We start from the raw sequence: 17,031 nt of genomic DNA, 5'->3' as shown, positions 1-17,031 counted from the left end.
CCTGCAAATTGTCATAAAAATGCCTCGGTTGAAGACTGCAAACAGCTTGCAGCATAGCTGCGAGTTGTTGAGCTACTGTATGTAAAACTGAATGAAGCCAAGTAGAGAAATTGAGCCCATACAGCAAGAAACTTGCAGGCTGTAGTGTGGGTAGTTTAGCTGTCATAACTGTTCGCCACACCCAAGCGTACAGCCCACAGATAAGATTTTTTTCTATTTTTACCTTTGTAGGGCATGAACCATTAATTTAAACTGTGTTTTAATAATCATTCTTGAACTTTACGGAAACTGGTTCACCCTGTTATTTCATCCTAATCATACATCTGTATAGGGTTCCTTCCTGGTGTTTGATTAATCCGAGTGTCCTGTTTTACAGACTTATGAAGTTCCAAGTTAATATAAAGAGGCACCATTTAAATAGCTTTAGTGTAAATAATAAAAATGTTTTCTTAACTATTGCAAAGTGTTGTAGTTTGGTTACATAAAATTGAATCAGAGTGAAGCCAAGTTACTAAAAACTGTTAGATGGCTATACAGAATTAGTTCAAAGAATGATAGCTTTTGAAAGTTAATTCCACCAAGAAAGAGGTTTTCTTTAAGTGAAATGTTCAGTTAAAAAGTGTGTGCTTTAGTGTCTAAGTATTTAAGTTTCTTGATTATGGAAAGTGCTTTTCTAAAGGTTGTCCCCCCCACCCCGGCTAATTTTTTTTACCTTCCTCGAAGTTATCTACTGGGCTTTTTCTTTTTTAAAAACATAATGCATAAAGATGTAGCCCAAAATTGTTTAAGTGGGGTAATTTATTTGAAGAGCCAAACTAAACAGTAGCAAGAAAGTAGGCAAAATTCACATTTCTGCTTCTCCAATACTTCACTATTTCATTGCCAGGATAGGTTGGTGACCATTAAGTACATGTTTCATACCACTAAATGAACTTGGAAATGAGTTGTCCTAGCTTCAGTATATTATTATTCATACTGTGTTTCTATCTAGCCACTGGGTAAGATCTTAGGAAAAGAAGTGAATAGTCAAATTTTCTTATCCATTAGATGCAACACATGGTAAATCCTGTAAGAAGGATAACTCTATTGATTATCTTTTCCTATAAACAGGACTATCCTTCCATAGTGTATTTTATTTGGAAACTAAATTAAATTTTAGTAAGAGGGTTATACGTGGCAACATAGAGACAGGGTTTCTGTTATTTACGTAAAAGCATACTAATATCATAATGGTAGTGTTATAAGGTCCTATTAATGTGTGGTCATGACATTTGTTAAATGTCTCACCACATTCCTATTGAAACTATTTACTCTTCTTGTAAATAACACCTATGACAATTTTATACAAATGTCCACTAAGACTTTGCTCGTCAACTTTCATTTAGGTAACAGCGATCTTTAGATGTATTTAAATCAGTACTGTTAAGAAATACTGACTAGCTTTATTTTCAAGAATCTCAAGTTTAAGTTATACACACTGTTATCCTCCAATAAGAATCATTGGCCGATTCTTCATCTTTGACAGGTTTAGCATGCCTGCAATGCAAAACATTATCTTTTGTATTAACAGATGAAATCCAACTTTTTAAATTTAATAAATGCTTATACAAACATAAAGTTTCTTCAAAAAATGTATTTCTGACAACTTCCTGTCACAGATAATTTTCACTGAATGTTGCAACCCAGTTATATTGCTGATGAGAAGCAAATGTTGATCTTTTCCCTCTCTTCCTTCACCATCTCCTGTTTTCAGAATGAGATTTTCACTCTGCAGCGGAAACGAGGTACTGGCAGAAGTAAAGCTGTGAGTACCGGACGTGAGTCGTGCTTTGGTAGAGCACTTGCCTGCGAAAGGCAAAGGTCCCGAGTTCGAGTCTCGGTCGGGCAAACAGTTTTAATCTGCCAGGAAATTTCATCTCCAGTTTTGTTCACCTTGACATATTTCTACCAAAAAGACTACCCCAATGGATCCACTGCTTATATTTAACACACAGTAAATTCAGTTCAAATATTTCCTTAACAGAGGATGTGCATTGACGAGCTTGAATTAATCAGAAAAATATAAACAGATACTAACCATTCCACAGCTCTTACAAAATACTTGCATTAAGTAATCATCAAAGCTACTTTTTGTACAGCAAGAGGACTAACAGTCAAAATGGTGCTACATGCTACAGGCAGTGCAATACAATTTATTTTACTCATTGCTACAGCAATAAATGTACTTATAAAAATATTCAGACTTAGACTATAATCAAATACAGAGAGAGAAAATATTCTAACTAAAGAGATATAGCAGCCATAGGCAGAAACAAATAAAAAAACTGATACTAATCTTAGCTTTGAGGACCAAAAGTTTCTTCATCTGGAAAACACAAAAAGAGAAATGAGACTGTTCAAGAATTAAGGATGAAAATTCAGGATCTTGAGTCAAGGAAGATGGACATGATGAAATTCAGTTGCGAAAGAGCAGCAGATGATGTAATTTTAAATGCTGAGAAATAAGATCTCTTCAAGAGGAGCCACCAAAAGGTCAAATAAGTGAAAAACAAGCTGAAAATACCGGTAAATGGGCTAAAATGGCGGCAAATAGATAAACGAAACAGAAAGATAGTGCTGAAGAACAGGCAACCAAACAACCACAACAACAACAACAATAATAATAACAGCACATTGTAGCAATATATAATAGCAGTCCCACAACATCTGGAGGAAGATTTTCCACTAACAGAACAATAAATTCATGAAGCCATCAAATCATTCCAACACTTCAAAGCAACAAATGAAGACTCCACTACAGAAAAATTATTGAAATAGTCAGAACACACAAATGATCTACAACTGCTGTTTGAGAACATTTGGAAAGCTGAAGAGATTATGGAAAGCATTAATCCACAGCTATGAAAAAAAGGGGAAACACAAAATGTCAACAATTGCAGAGATGCCTCACTTCTGCCAGTGGTATACAAAATATTATCAAAAATTCTCTGGACAGAGTTGTAGAAACTTTAGACAAATAACTGGGAGAATCTCAAGGAGCTCTAGAAAGGGAATACCCTGCACAGAACAGATGTTTATTAGAAAATCGATAATTCTCCACATACTGTTAATCACCAAACCTATAATAGTATCATGTATAGGTTTCAAGAAAACATTTGATTTGGTAGGCAGAGAAATTATAGGTAAAATCATCAAAGAATTTTGTGTTAAAGCAAACATAATCCTCAAAACACTAGCAAATAGGATGGCAGAAGCTAAATTTATGGGAGAAGTATCTCAACCATTTGAAATAAAAACTGATGTTAGACAAGGGGACAGTTTATCACCTTTACTGCAACACTGCATTCTAGAAAAAATAGAAAGTATCTGGAATTTGGAGAAAAAAAAATCACAAAATTGAACCAATAATTTTAGGATGAAAAACAAATGGAATTAAGGTAAACTGCCTGGCTTCTGCAGATGATTCTGATATACTTTCAAAAAATCTGGCAGACAGTTATTGAAAGAAATCTTTTGGAAGAAATAGCAAAGGGAGCTGGTCCCAAAATTTCAGCCGAAAAAACAACATTGATGACAATTTCAAACAATGCATCAACACTCTTAGAAAAACAAAAATGTAAAATAGCATTAGGAAGTAAATTTAAATATATTGGACAAACTGTACAACAAAATGGACTAGAAGAATTAACAGTAGATGCAAGAGTCAGCAAACTGGAGAGAGCAAATCGTTTGACAAAGGATATTTACAACAAGAAATGTACAACTAAAAAAAACAAATTTAAACACTATCCCACAGTGGTATGACCAGGATGTTTACATGGATGAGGATGCCTAATGATGAACTATAAGCTGGACAGAACAGAGGTTCCACAAAGGAGCATTATTAGAAAATAATGGTTGCAATACAAGCTACAGATGGCTGGAAAATGAGAAGTAATGAGGAGATATACAAAAATTTTGAGAAAATATCAGAAGTAATGGCTAAAAGAAGATTAATCTTTTTTTAGAGACCTCTACTGAATGAGTAGTTCTGGAAGAAGGAATCAATGATAGCATGGATTACAGAAATAAGAAAGAAACAACATCAAACAATCAGAAATAATAGAAAGAAACCTTTTTACAGATAAAATACTGAATTTAAAAGGATCATCACCTCTCCAAGATCAAAATTAATTTCATCCCTCTCAATAAGACCGTGAAAACTGGAAATAAAATTCATAAATATGATATTGCGAAGCTCAAAATCAATCAAAACATATTGGAACAATGCCACCAGTAACTGACAGTTGAATCCCATAAATGGGCAGACATTGACTCCATGATCCAACAAGCAGTTAATACTAAAATCCTGACAGCTAAAAAGAGGAATCATACATGGTGGAATGAGGTTTGTGGTGAGGTGGTGGGCCAAACAGCAAGTGCATGGAAAAAGTGGAACTCTACCAGGAGACCTGATGATTTTGATGTATTCCATGAAGTTCGAAAATATGCAGCCAGAACTCTACGAAGGGCTAAGCAGTTGCATGAGAAACAGCAGTTATAACAGATCGATCAGCGTTTCCAGATAAACAATGTCAGAGACTTCTATCAGACGTTCAAATCGAATTTGAAAGGATACCAAGCCCCTAGTTTTTGTTTTAGAGACGAAAATGGAAAGCTCAGTGTTGTGTACATAGTTCCGCGTATTCAGCGCGTACACAAATTTCCCACTAGAGTGAGCCCCGCTAAGCACAACAGCGCAGGCGCAGCACTCATCCATCTCCGCACTACGAGATGGCGCTGCCACAGAGACGGACCAAATTCTGCTTCCGCCGATTCACGTATTAATATGTAACACAGCCAATGAGATTGCTGCTAAGATAGAACACTTTCTCCTCGCGCATCACACTCGCGCAGTGATACATGAACGTGCGAGGTATTATAACGAGTGTAAAGACCTTCGACCAGTCAGTCTGCATTTGTCTGCACCAGTCTGCATTAGTCTGTACCAGTCTGCATAGTCTGTACCAGTCTGTACGAGTTCTACAATTGTCTGTACCAGTCCATAGTCAAGATTCAGTTTGCGCCTAATAAGATTACCATATTCCTGTACATTGCCATGAAGATAAATGTATAGACACTTTCGTCAAGTACCCGAGATATATGTGAGAATAAGATTAATGTATCAATACCAAAGGAACTTCAGATTGTCAATTGTAAATAGCATCCAGAATCAAGTTAAGTAATTTTTATATTTGTTATTATTTTAATAAATGTATGTGAAAACTAATCAAGTTCTGTTTAAAGTTGGTCACCGTCAATCTGCTACTCTCAGCGTGCAAGTGGCATTTCTATCGTCTGACCTAATGGCAGAAGATAAATACGCCATGATAAGACCACGAGACATATTGCTGACACTCGCTTACTTTGTTAGAGCAACAAGTCAAATAATCTGATGGTGTGTGCACTGAAGGTCTTACAGTACGCACACCACACTCAGCCTGACCAACAAAAAAACTGCAAGATAATGTCTCGTTACTTTGAAAACCTACTTAATTGTGATGAACCGAAAGAAAGATTCGCTGTATGTGCCCCAATCCACAAACTACCCCTCATCTCCATCTAGTAAAGAGGAGACCAAAGAGATCATCAACAACTTTAAGAATAATAAGGCAGCTGAAGAGGATTCAATAGTGGTGGAACTACTGAAGCTGGCAAATAATGAAACTCTAGATATACTAGTCCAACTTTTTGAGGAGATCTGGAGAGGTAGGATGATACCAACTGAATGGCAGTCAGCTTTAATCCATCGTCTACACAAAAAAGGTGATAAATAGAATGTCAATAACTATAGGGGTACCTCATTAGTATCTGTTCCATATAAGATTCTCTCGAAAGTGATACAGAATAGAATAGAAGATCATTGTAACCAACTGATTGGGGACTATCAAGCTGGTTTCCAAAAGGGTGATTCTTGCGCAGAACAGATCTTTAACCTGAAGAACATCATGAGGTACAAAAAAAAATTGGAAGAAATAACTATGTGGTCATGTTTGTTGATTTTCAGAAAGTATATGACTCCATCGACTGACATGCATTAATGAATATTTTGGAAAAGTTTGGGGTGGATAATACATCAAGAAAGCTGATCAAACAAACTCTTGCTAACACAGTGTCGAAAATTAAACTTATGGGTGAGGTACCTGAACCCTTTACAATCAGAACGGACATAAGACGAGGAGATGGACTATCCCTCTCCTTTTCAATTGTGTCTTGGAAAAGGTCATTCGAGAGTGGAGAAAGTTATTAGCCCAAGAAGAAACAAATGAAGAGTGGTTCAGACTTGGTCCTAAGAACAAAGGGGTGTGCATTGACTGCTTAGATTTTGCGGCTGACCTGGCCATTTTTGCTAACAACATAGAGTCAGCAATCAACAAGATAAATAGGCTGTCAGAAATTGATGAAAAAAGTTAGACTCCAGATCTCTATTCAAAAGACAAAATATATGACGAACATCTGTGACGGACCTGAATGGAAGATAACCAACCTGGGAAAAAATCGGATGAGTTAAGAATTTCAGGTATCTCGGTGAAGTCATCCACCAGGAGAATGGATTAAAAGAAGAAGCAATTGTCGGGATGAGGAAGTTAGACCAAGCATACCAACTGACAAAGAATACTTATAACAAAAAGTCTATGAGTATATGGGCCAAGTTCCAACATTATAATACAGTTGTACAACCTGAGGGCTTATAAGCATCCAAAACTTTGACCACGAATAGACAAGGTCAAGCTGAGTGGCTGGAAAAGCGTGAGTGTAGGATATTAAGGAAAATCCTAAGGTAATAGATGGGTCGATGGACAATGACGAATGAGAGCAAATGAGGACACGTGCAGTGAGACAGAACCTATCACAGCATCCATTACAAAGAAATGATTGTTATTTTATGGTCATCTCATGAAAATGGACGGTGATTGACTAACAAAAAGAATACGGAGTTTCATCCTATCTAAGAAAACGAGGCCGAGATGGTTCAAAGAATGTGAAAAAGATCTTAAGCAGATTGGTATCTCAGAGAGAAATTCCTGAAAGGAACAAATTTTGAAGATTGGTGACCAACTACCAAGGTTTTAACATGGCATCAACATCCGAAAGACAGTGAGGACCATTATCTGAAGAGCATAAAAAGGCACTTCTTGGAGGGGCTCAGAAGATACTGGCAGGAAGTCAAAGCTGGAGCAAGAACAAGACCTGGACACTAGAGTGAAGTCGGTTGTTACCACGCAGTCCGTAGAGACTCACCTCAATAAAAAAAATAAGTAAATAAAAATAAAAGGCTTTCAATGCAGAAGAAATAGGGGATTGAGAACAACACGAATAGAATAAAGGGGGAAAAACATGAGGAGGAGATGGACGAGTACTGGAAAAACAGGAGACGACAAGGGAAGAAGAAGAAGTGAAGTTATTACATGACGAGAGATGGTGATTGGATTTGATTTGATTCAGTTTTTGTTACATACACCGAAAAAATATGATGATTCTCGAGGGTGTGGAACATGTCAGAATGTATAACACAAAACATTTTAATATAATGAATACTTCCCTGATCATTTGTCACGAGATTGTCAAAATAGGTGAATACAATACAGTAAACTGGAAAAGCTAATATTTACAGAATTAATACGCTGTCAGAATGAAACATTGTTATGCACTATTAATAAATTTATCATACACAAAATACTTAATATTGACTGTTGCAACCAAGTGCTGTCAAAACTTAAATCTAACATATTTTTACTTAAGCTGGCCTTTCAGTCTCTGTTAGGATATTCATCTATAGAGTAGAAGGCATTGCCTATCAAAAAGTCATTCAAACTCTGTTTAAACTGTGCTTTATCTGAAACCAAGTTTTTAATGGGTGCTGGTAATTTATTGAAAATGTGTGTTCCTGAATATTGGACCCCCTTTTGGACCAACATAAGTGATTTTAGGTCTTTATGTAGATTGTTCTTATTCCTAGTATTGATAATATGTATTGAGCTATTTGTTGGAAATATAGATATGTAACTTGCAACAAATTTCATTAAGGAGTAAGTATACTGAGAAGCAATGGTCGGAATTCAAAGTTCCTCGAATAGGTTCTACACAATGTTCTTCAAAGACTGGTCCCAGATACTCCATTGCACCATTCACCGAACCTGATAACCCCGAGCCGTCAGTAACAAAAATTAAGTCTTGCTTAAGAGATTTACAACACTACATGCACTTGTTACCAAAGCCTCATTTACTTTTAGAGCTATCTGTTCTACTTCCTTTTTGGCCCCACTTCTCTCTGTCTTCACTATATCCCATACAGTTCTTATTTTGTTGATACAATTATCTTTTTCTCTTAATAAAGTTACTTCAATTTCTGGATTACTTGATTCAATATTTTGCAGTATTCTTTGTAATGCATTACAATGCTAATATCAGAAATGTTCCTAGATAGTAGATACAGTCTCCTTTTTCCCCACATGATATCTTTATTCCTTGTGTAATCCATGGTTTATCTTTTGACTTCTGTGTGATTTGAGTTACCTTTAGGGGAAAACAATTTTCAAAAGAGGAGGTAACTTTATTAATAAATGCTTTGTATTTTCCATTTGAGTCAGGTAAACATCTCTCCAGTTCATGTCTTTGAGCAATTTCCTGAATTCCTCAATTTCTGGCTTATTTATTATCCTCCTGTACTCAGATTTAATATTTTTTTTATCCTGACAAGTTTCAACATTTAACACAGGATGCTGCACGTTGTGATCAGATAGTCCATTTACTATTGGTTTTGTGATATGACTTTTTTCCCCTAGATTTGTTCATAAAGATATTATCAATAGCAGTCTCAGAGCATTTACATATCCTAGCTGCAAAGTTCACAATAGGAACTAAATTGAATGATAGTGTTAAAAACACCAGCAACCACTATTTCCTCTTCTTCTTTTTTTTTTTTTTTTTTTTTTTTTTTTTTTTTTTTTTTTTTTTTTTTTTTACACAAGCCATTCCTTTCGCTTTGTGGAATGAAGCACTGCCTAGTCCCAAAACACAGGACTACTATGACAAGGTGAAATGTTCTCAGAGTGCTACATGTATGATAGTAAATGTAATCAGCACTATAGTTGTTTTCTGAGTAGTTATGCTGTGTGTGTTTCATTCAATCAGATGAAATGGAATAAAATCATCTATTTATTTATTTGGGCTCTTTATCACCAAGATACATTCAATGTTGGTTGAGGTTTATCTTTTGAATTCACTCCAGTGTAGATTGTCAAAATTTTATCAGTTGTCAAAGTACTTGTAACACAGTTTTCGAATTTACTGCCATCCAGGAAAGTCTCGCACTCAAATTATTCTCAGAGACTGAGAGCTGGCTGAAACCCAGAGTAGAAAGCTCTGACATATTTAGTGATTAATGGAATATATATCGGAAAGGCAGGTTAGACACTGTAGGAGAGGGAGTGTCCATTGTCTCTATTGAGGTCAAAGCTGATTGTGACAGTGAAGTTATCTGGTTGCATATAACAAGTCTACGTGAAATCAAGTTAATTAATGAATGTTTTAATCAGCCACCCGGTTCTGCTATGACAGTTTTGGAGCCATTCACAGAAAGTCTACAGACAGTAGCACGTCAATACCTAGATCATGCAATACTAGTTGGAGGTTAATTTAGCCTACTGAGTATAGATGGTAGCCTATGGCTTCATTGCAGGGGGTGCAGTCAATCTTGTGAAGCACTTTTGAATGTGGTTTTCAAAAATTGTCTTGAGCACCTAGTTTGGCATGCCACATGCAATGGAAATATCTTAGACCTTGTAGTTACAAACAGGCCAGATATCATCAATGACTTCAGCATAGAGATGAGGATTAATAATCATGATAACATCATAATAACTAAGGTTACAAAAATTAATAAATCAGTCAAGAAGGCTAGGAAAACGTTCATGCCAGAAAGAGCAGATAAGCAGATGTTAGCATCTCACTTAGACAGAACTGACATCACTTAGTTCCATTAAGATGGACGTAGAGAGATTATGGTCAAAGCTTAAACAGATCGTGAATTGCACTCTCAACAAGTCTGTACCTAGTAAACGAATTAAGGATGCAAAAGAGCCACTGTGGTTTAACAATGAAATTCGGAAAATACTGAGGAAGGAAAAGCTACTGCACTCTTGGTTCAAAAGAGAATGCCAAATGGCAACAAGGAAAGGTTACTACCACTGTCATACCTCAGCAAAAGATCTGGCTGAGAAGCAGGGGAAATTATTGTCCTATGTAAAATCACTAAGTGAGTCAAAGGTTTCCATCATGTCACTTGACCAGTCTGGTGTGGCAGTAGGAGATAAATGTTTTAAATTTTACATTTAAGAAATAATTCATGCAAGAGAATCATATAAACATACCGTCATTTGACAATAGCACAAAGACACCTAACAACAATCACCTGTAAACATGTGCCATGTCAGTGCTCTTGGAAGAGAGCTGTGGCAGTGACACGGCTCTGTTGTTGTTCCTGTGTAGTGATCTGCAAAGACGGGGGAGGGGGGGGGGGGGGGGGGGAGACGGGTAGAGATTCAAGCAGTGATGAAGTACTTCATAAAGATAGGTATGAAAGCGAAGGACATTCATGCCGATTTCCAGAATACACCAGGGGCTCTGCTCCTTTGTCTTCAACTGTTGCCAAGTGGATAAATGAATTTAAATTTGGTCAGGAGAGCTTAGATGATGATCATCCATGAATAGGTCAGCCAAGATGTGTCACTACTCTAGAAATCATTGCAAAAGTGCGCATAATGATCAAGGAGGATCACCAATTTAGAGTGCATGAAATTGCTCACGCTTGCCAGATGTCATCTGAAAGGTATTCACAAGATGGGTGCCGCGACTCTTGATGCTGGGTCAAAAACACATGAGAATGGACATATCACAACACTGTTTGGCCTGTTTTAGGAGAAACAAACAAGAACTTTTGTGCTGGTTTGTGACCACGAGGAAACTTTGGTTTACTACTATACCCCAGAGACAAAGCAACAATCAAAGCATTGGAAACATGCTGAATCTCCGTCGCCAAACTCCTTCAGCGGGGAAGGACATGGCGTCAGTGTTCTGGGATGCGCCACCAAATTCCTTCAGCGGGGAAGATCATGGCATCAGTGTTCTGGGATGAGAAGGGGATTCTGTTTGTACTTTATCTCCCCACTGGGCAAACAATTACTGGAGAATACTATGCTAACCTTCTGGACAAATTGCAACAAAAGATATGAGAAAAAGGCCAGGTTTAATAAGGAAGAAAGTCATCTAGCATCAAGCCAATGCACGCTCGCACGCATGTGCCATCGCCATGGTAAAATTACACAAACTAAGGTATGAATTGTTGCCACACGTGCCTCTTCCCTAAACTGAAAATTTTTCTTTGTGGATGAAGATTCACTTAAATTAAGAATTGATAGCCTGAGTTGACAACTATTTTGTAGGCCTGGAGGAAAATCATTGTCGAGATGGGATCAAGGTATTGGAACACTGTTGGACCAAGTGAATTAATCTACAAGCGGGGTACATTGAAAAACAAAAAAGTTTCAGTGACATAAGTACTTTTTTTCTATTCTGTTTCAAGAACTTTTCAAACCACCCTCGTAAGCATCCCTGACACCTGAAATAATTAAAAACAAATAAGTCACCAGTTGCAGATGGAATCTCAATTTGGTTTTACAAAGAGTGCTATATGGCACTGGACCCTTACTTAGCTTGTATTTATTGTGAATCTCTCACCCAGCAGAAAGACCTAAGCAACTGGGGAAAAAATACAGAGGCGTCTCCTGTATATACGAAGGGCGAAAGAACAGACCCGCGAAATTACAGACCAATACCCATAACATCAGTTTGCTGCAGAATTCTTGAACATATTCTGGGTTTGAATCTAATCAGTTTCATAGAGACCAATAAGTCTATGTCCACAAATCAGTACAAAGCATCACTCATGGGCAACTCAGCATGCCCTTTTGTCATACAATGTCTGTTCAAAAAATTCCAGAACTTTGTCCACAAAATTTTCTATGCTTATCTTTTAGTTACTATGGATTGTCTCCTTCAAAATACTCTACTCCAAAATTGATACACTGCTCCCAATATCATTTCCACTTCCAGGAGCAGTCTTGACACACATCTTGCTGGGTCGCGTAAAGTGCCGTCTGCGAATTTTCTTCTATCTCATCTACCATTGCAAAACTTCATCCTTTTCACCTTTGGAAATAAAAAGAAGTCTGCAGGGGTCATACTATTCTCACAAGGAACATCTCAGTCTCATTTGTAAGATCCAAAAAGTTTTTTTGGTCTTGAATCATGAGCGTGGAATGAACTTGACGGCAACACAATGCATTCCAAGATGCTGTGTCATTTCATAACATGATCCAATTGAAATGTTACATTCTTCTACAATCTCTCGGACAGTGAATCTTCGACTGGCACACACAATTTCGTTGACGTTCCTGACACAAGCATCATCAGTGGACATCTAAGAGCGTCCTGAACAAGGATCATGTTTGACTTTTGTAAAGCCATTTTTAAAACGTGTGAATAATATGTAACACCGAGTATGGCTTAAGTACTCATCGCTATAGGCTCCCAGCATCATTTGGTGTGTCTCTGTAAAGGTTTTCTTGAGTTTCACACAAAATTTAATGCAGATGCATTGCTCCTCTAACTTTGCCATCACAAAATTCACAAACCCAGATTCCATATTTCTTGATTTCCGAGAAGCATTTGACATAATGACTCAATGCAGACTTTTAACAAAGGTACAAGCACATGGAATACATTCCCAGACATGTGAGTGGCTCAAAGACTTCTGAAGTAATAGAACCCACTACATTATCCCGACGGTGAGTGTCCATCAGTGACTGGGGTATCATTAGGATCGTTCCAGGGATGTGTGATAGGAGCGCTATTACTCATATTTTCTATGTGCATAACTGATTTGATGGACAAAGTGGACAGTAATCTGTGGTTGTTTGCTGATGATGTTGTGGTGTATGGAAGGTGTCATCGTTGAGTGATTTAGGAGGATAAAAGATGACCTGGACAAAGTTCCCAGTTGGTGTGATAAATGACAGCTAACCCTAAATGTAGAAAAATATAAGTTACTGCAGATGAGTTGGAAAAACAAATCCATAATGCCAGAATCCAGCATTAGTAGTGTCATGAATGAAGAAGTCACATTGTTTCAATATCTGGACGTAACATTGCAATGTGATATGAAATGGAACAAACGTGTGAGGGTCATGGTAGGGAAGGCGAATAATCATCTTTTGTTTGTTGGGTGGATTTTACTACAGTGTGGCTCAGCTGTGATGGACATCACATATAGGATGCTAGTGTGATCTCTTCTTGAGTACAGTTTGAGTGTCTGGTATCCGCAAGGGGTCGAATTAAAGCAGACATTGAGGTAATTCAGAGGCAGGATACTAGATTTGTTAACAGTAGGTTGAAACAACAACATACAAGTATTATGGAGATGTTTCTGGAACTCAAATGAGAATCCCTGGAGGGATTTTGAGGAACACTGTGCTGACTGCAGAACAATTCTGCTTGCACCAACATACATTATGCGTAAGGACCACAAAGATAAGAGACAACAAATTAGGACTCATAGAGAGGCATATAGACATTCACTTTTTCCTCACTCAATTGACAGATGGAACGGGAAAGGAACTGACTACAGTTGAAATAAAATTACTTGATAGTTGGCACTTCAAACGCCAATAAGAGTAGTCAGCGTCACACTTGAACTGTCTGCTGTTGCCAAACTCCACCAAACTTGGCCAGTCACTTCCAATTCCTGGTTCAGCATTCTTTCTTGATGTATTTGTATCCCGAATTACGAGCCCGACACTTTTATTATGTATTTCATGACACGCGATACCTACACCAAAAACAACACACATTAACAATGCTAATGAAAGACACACATTTCATTCATAGCACTAACCAAACACTACTGAATAACTCAGCACAAGGTGTGATTCAGTATCATACATATAGTTATCATATTCACAGAGATCATCTTACATTAGATAAGCTTTTCACTACACTGCGTGAAACTGAAATTTTTAAGGTTGCAATTCATAGTTGCAACTGGGTCACTACATTCACATATATAAATACTTCATGCAGTGCTGTGGCATAGCACAATGGTTGGCAGATTAATCTAATATGTAGCATGTTGTAGGTTTGAATCTCATCAATGTAGCAAAATTTTTATTTTTAAATCTAACCAAAAGAGTGTGATTATTATTTTCATTCAATTAATTGGTTTAAATATATTTTTTTTTTTTTATTTTTAATAATTTGCTGCATCATTTTTCATCATTGTTTTGACTGTTCTATTTGGTCTTATTTTTCTTCCTGTCATTATTTCTTCATTTGGAATCTGCCTCAGTCATCTATAATCCACGACCAAGTGCCCACATGGACTGTTCACTGGTTTCTAACATGGCAGCATGTGCAGCTAGTGTAAGGATAGTTACAGGTAACAAATGACATGGAGAAATTTCAATTTGCTTTCAGCCCTGAAATTGAGTTTTTGTTGTCGTGAGTTTACCCTTAAGGGTTAGCTTTAATTGCCATGAACAAAGCGATCATGATATTAGTACTGCTGCAGACTGTTGACCACAATTTTCTCGGCTGGGTTAGGACACAAGTTTACAGTCAGAGATACAAAACGGGTCGTCTGCCCCAGTTCAGTCACTGGTCACTTTAAATCAATAGTCGACAGAGTATCCAACATTTCTGACATACCTTGCACCAGCCACTAGAAAAATTGCTCTGTGTTAAACATTTAACATAATTTGTGAAGTGAGCTGCTTGTTTGTTGTCACCTGTAACCAAACGGTAGCTGGTAGCCAATGTGGCAACATTGTTGCAGCAAGTGATTGATGTCAACTATCAAGTAATTTTATTCAGACTATTGTAGTGAGACAGGGTACCTTCTGCCATGCACCATATGGTGGCTAGTGGAGTATGTATGTAGATGTGGAATCACATCCCATCTGGAAAGTCAGCCCTTGATCTGCAGTTCTGGGTAACTTTCTCAAAATCTACCCTCTTTCCTAGACCTATCCTTCACCCCTCTTCCTTCCACTTCAACCCTTCTGCCTGAAGAATGAGCTACTGGCTCTGAAGCTCGCCTAATTATAATCTTCTTTTATGTGTGTGTTCTGCCGCCACTTAGCAAGTAGGTTGTTTATCTATCCAATTCAATTATCATGTAATCAAAAGCTGCATTTAACACACCAAGTCTCTTTTACCAATCACTTTGAATATGTCCTGCAGAATGTACTGTCTATCCTGTCCTTTTTTGAGATTACTGTTTTGTTGTACTTTTCTACAGGCATCATCTTACTTATTAAGAGTCAGTTCCTTCATGTTGTTGTTGTTGTTGTGGTCTTCAGTCCTGAGACTGGTTTGATGCAGCTCTCCATGCTACTCTATCCTGTGCAAGCTTCTTCATCTCCCAGTACCTACTGCAACCTACATCCTTCTGAATCTGCTTAGTGTATTCATCTCTTGGTCTCCCTCTACAATTTTTACCCTCCACGCTGCCCTCCAATGCTAAATTTGTGATCCCTTGATGCCTCAAAACATGTCCTACCAACCGATCTCTTCTTCTAGTCAAGTTGAAGAGCTGCATGTCCTCGGGAAAAATTATGGCTGTAGTTTCCTCTTGCTTTCAGCCGTTCGCAGTAACAGCACAGCAAGGTGTTTTGGTTAATGTTACATGGCCAGATCAGTCAATCATCCAGACTGTTGCCCCTGCAACTACTGAAAAGGCTGCTGCCCCTCTTCAGGAACCACATGTTTATCTGGCCTCTCAACAGAAACCCCTTCGTTGTGGTTGCACCTACGGTACAGCCATCTGTATCGCTGAGGCACGCAAGCCTCCCCACCAACGGTAAGGTCCATGGTTCATGGGGGGAGTTCCTTCATAGTCAACAGTTAAGGAATGGGTGGCTGAATTCATATGTGGCATATGTCTCTGTAAGATGACTCATGAACTACTTCCTAGAATTACAATCAAATATGAAAATGCTGAGAAAGAACACAGTGTGATATTGCAAGATCAGTAATTAAAAAGATGTGCAAAACAGTTGATGCCGTGGCCATACCAGAAAGTGAGTGGCATGTCTGTTGAAGCCTGACTACAACCTAATGTGAAAAACAATTTGGGACAATCTGACACACAACTGATTCTATGCACCAATCTGTTCCCGTGGATGAAATGAAACAGCAGTTGCACAAAAATAGCCAAGGTGACTTAATCTGAGAGAAAGAGTGGTCATTGTTTTCTAGGATGCAAAAGGGATTGTATTTTAGATTAGCTTGCAAGACTGAAACAATACCTCACAGATACTATGCAAGTATTCTGACTCAACCGGATGAAAAAATATGGAGCCAAGACCCAGGGGGAAAAAAAAGTTTATCATCAGTGAAATGCATATGGTCACAAAGGCACTTTCACAATAGGAAAACTGGGAGTTTCAAGTGTGAAGTCTTCAAATATCTATTCCATTCTCAAATTTTTTCACATTCTGACTTTAGCTTCCTCTTCTTTTCTTTTTGTATGAATGATTCACTTAAGACTACATGCGTCACAGTTCAAAACCGTTTTGTGAGTCAACAACTGGATATGTTTTCACTGCTCTGTCTCTTGTAACTCCGTTGGACATGGAGGTAGCAAATGAGGATGTAGGATGTCCATGACATACTGTTGTGCTGTCAGAGTGACCTGAAGTCATATCCGATGCTGCCCCAAACGCCCTCTCCCTATGTCGTTGTCATACTCACTGACAACTGTCATCGCGGGTCTTGTAGAATGTGACTCACTGCTGATCACATGACAGGTGCAGGTGTGAAAGGGTTACAATGTGCTCGGCGTACTTGCAGCAATTCTCCCATGGGCTCGTCAGACACGGTCAACCGGAAGCTTGCTGACAAGCAAGCCGCCCTTATGTACCCAAGCAGTCCAAC

General features: G+C 37.9%; 1 protein-coding gene across 1 annotated transcript in view; it reads right to left on the bottom strand.

Moving 5' to 3' along the window:
- Positions 1-1,480: 1,480 nt before the first annotated feature.
- Positions 1,481-17,031, bottom strand: part of LOC124595028 (molybdenum cofactor biosynthesis protein 1-like) — a 40,715-nt gene continuing 25,164 nt past the window's right edge. The window contains exon 4 of the mRNA XM_047133587.1: positions 1,481-1,536. Coding sequence (XP_046989543.1) covers positions 1,481-1,536 — 56 coding nt within the window. The remainder of the gene's footprint in view (positions 1,537-17,031) is intronic.

This window comes from Schistocerca americana, chromosome 2 (assembly GCF_021461395.2).
Source record: "Schistocerca americana isolate TAMUIC-IGC-003095 chromosome 2, iqSchAmer2.1, whole genome shotgun sequence".
Lineage (NCBI taxonomy): Eukaryota > Metazoa > Arthropoda > Insecta > Orthoptera > Acrididae > Schistocerca > Schistocerca americana.
The sequence above is the reverse complement of the archived record's forward strand: the minus strand, read 5'-3'. Positions and strand labels throughout refer to the sequence as shown.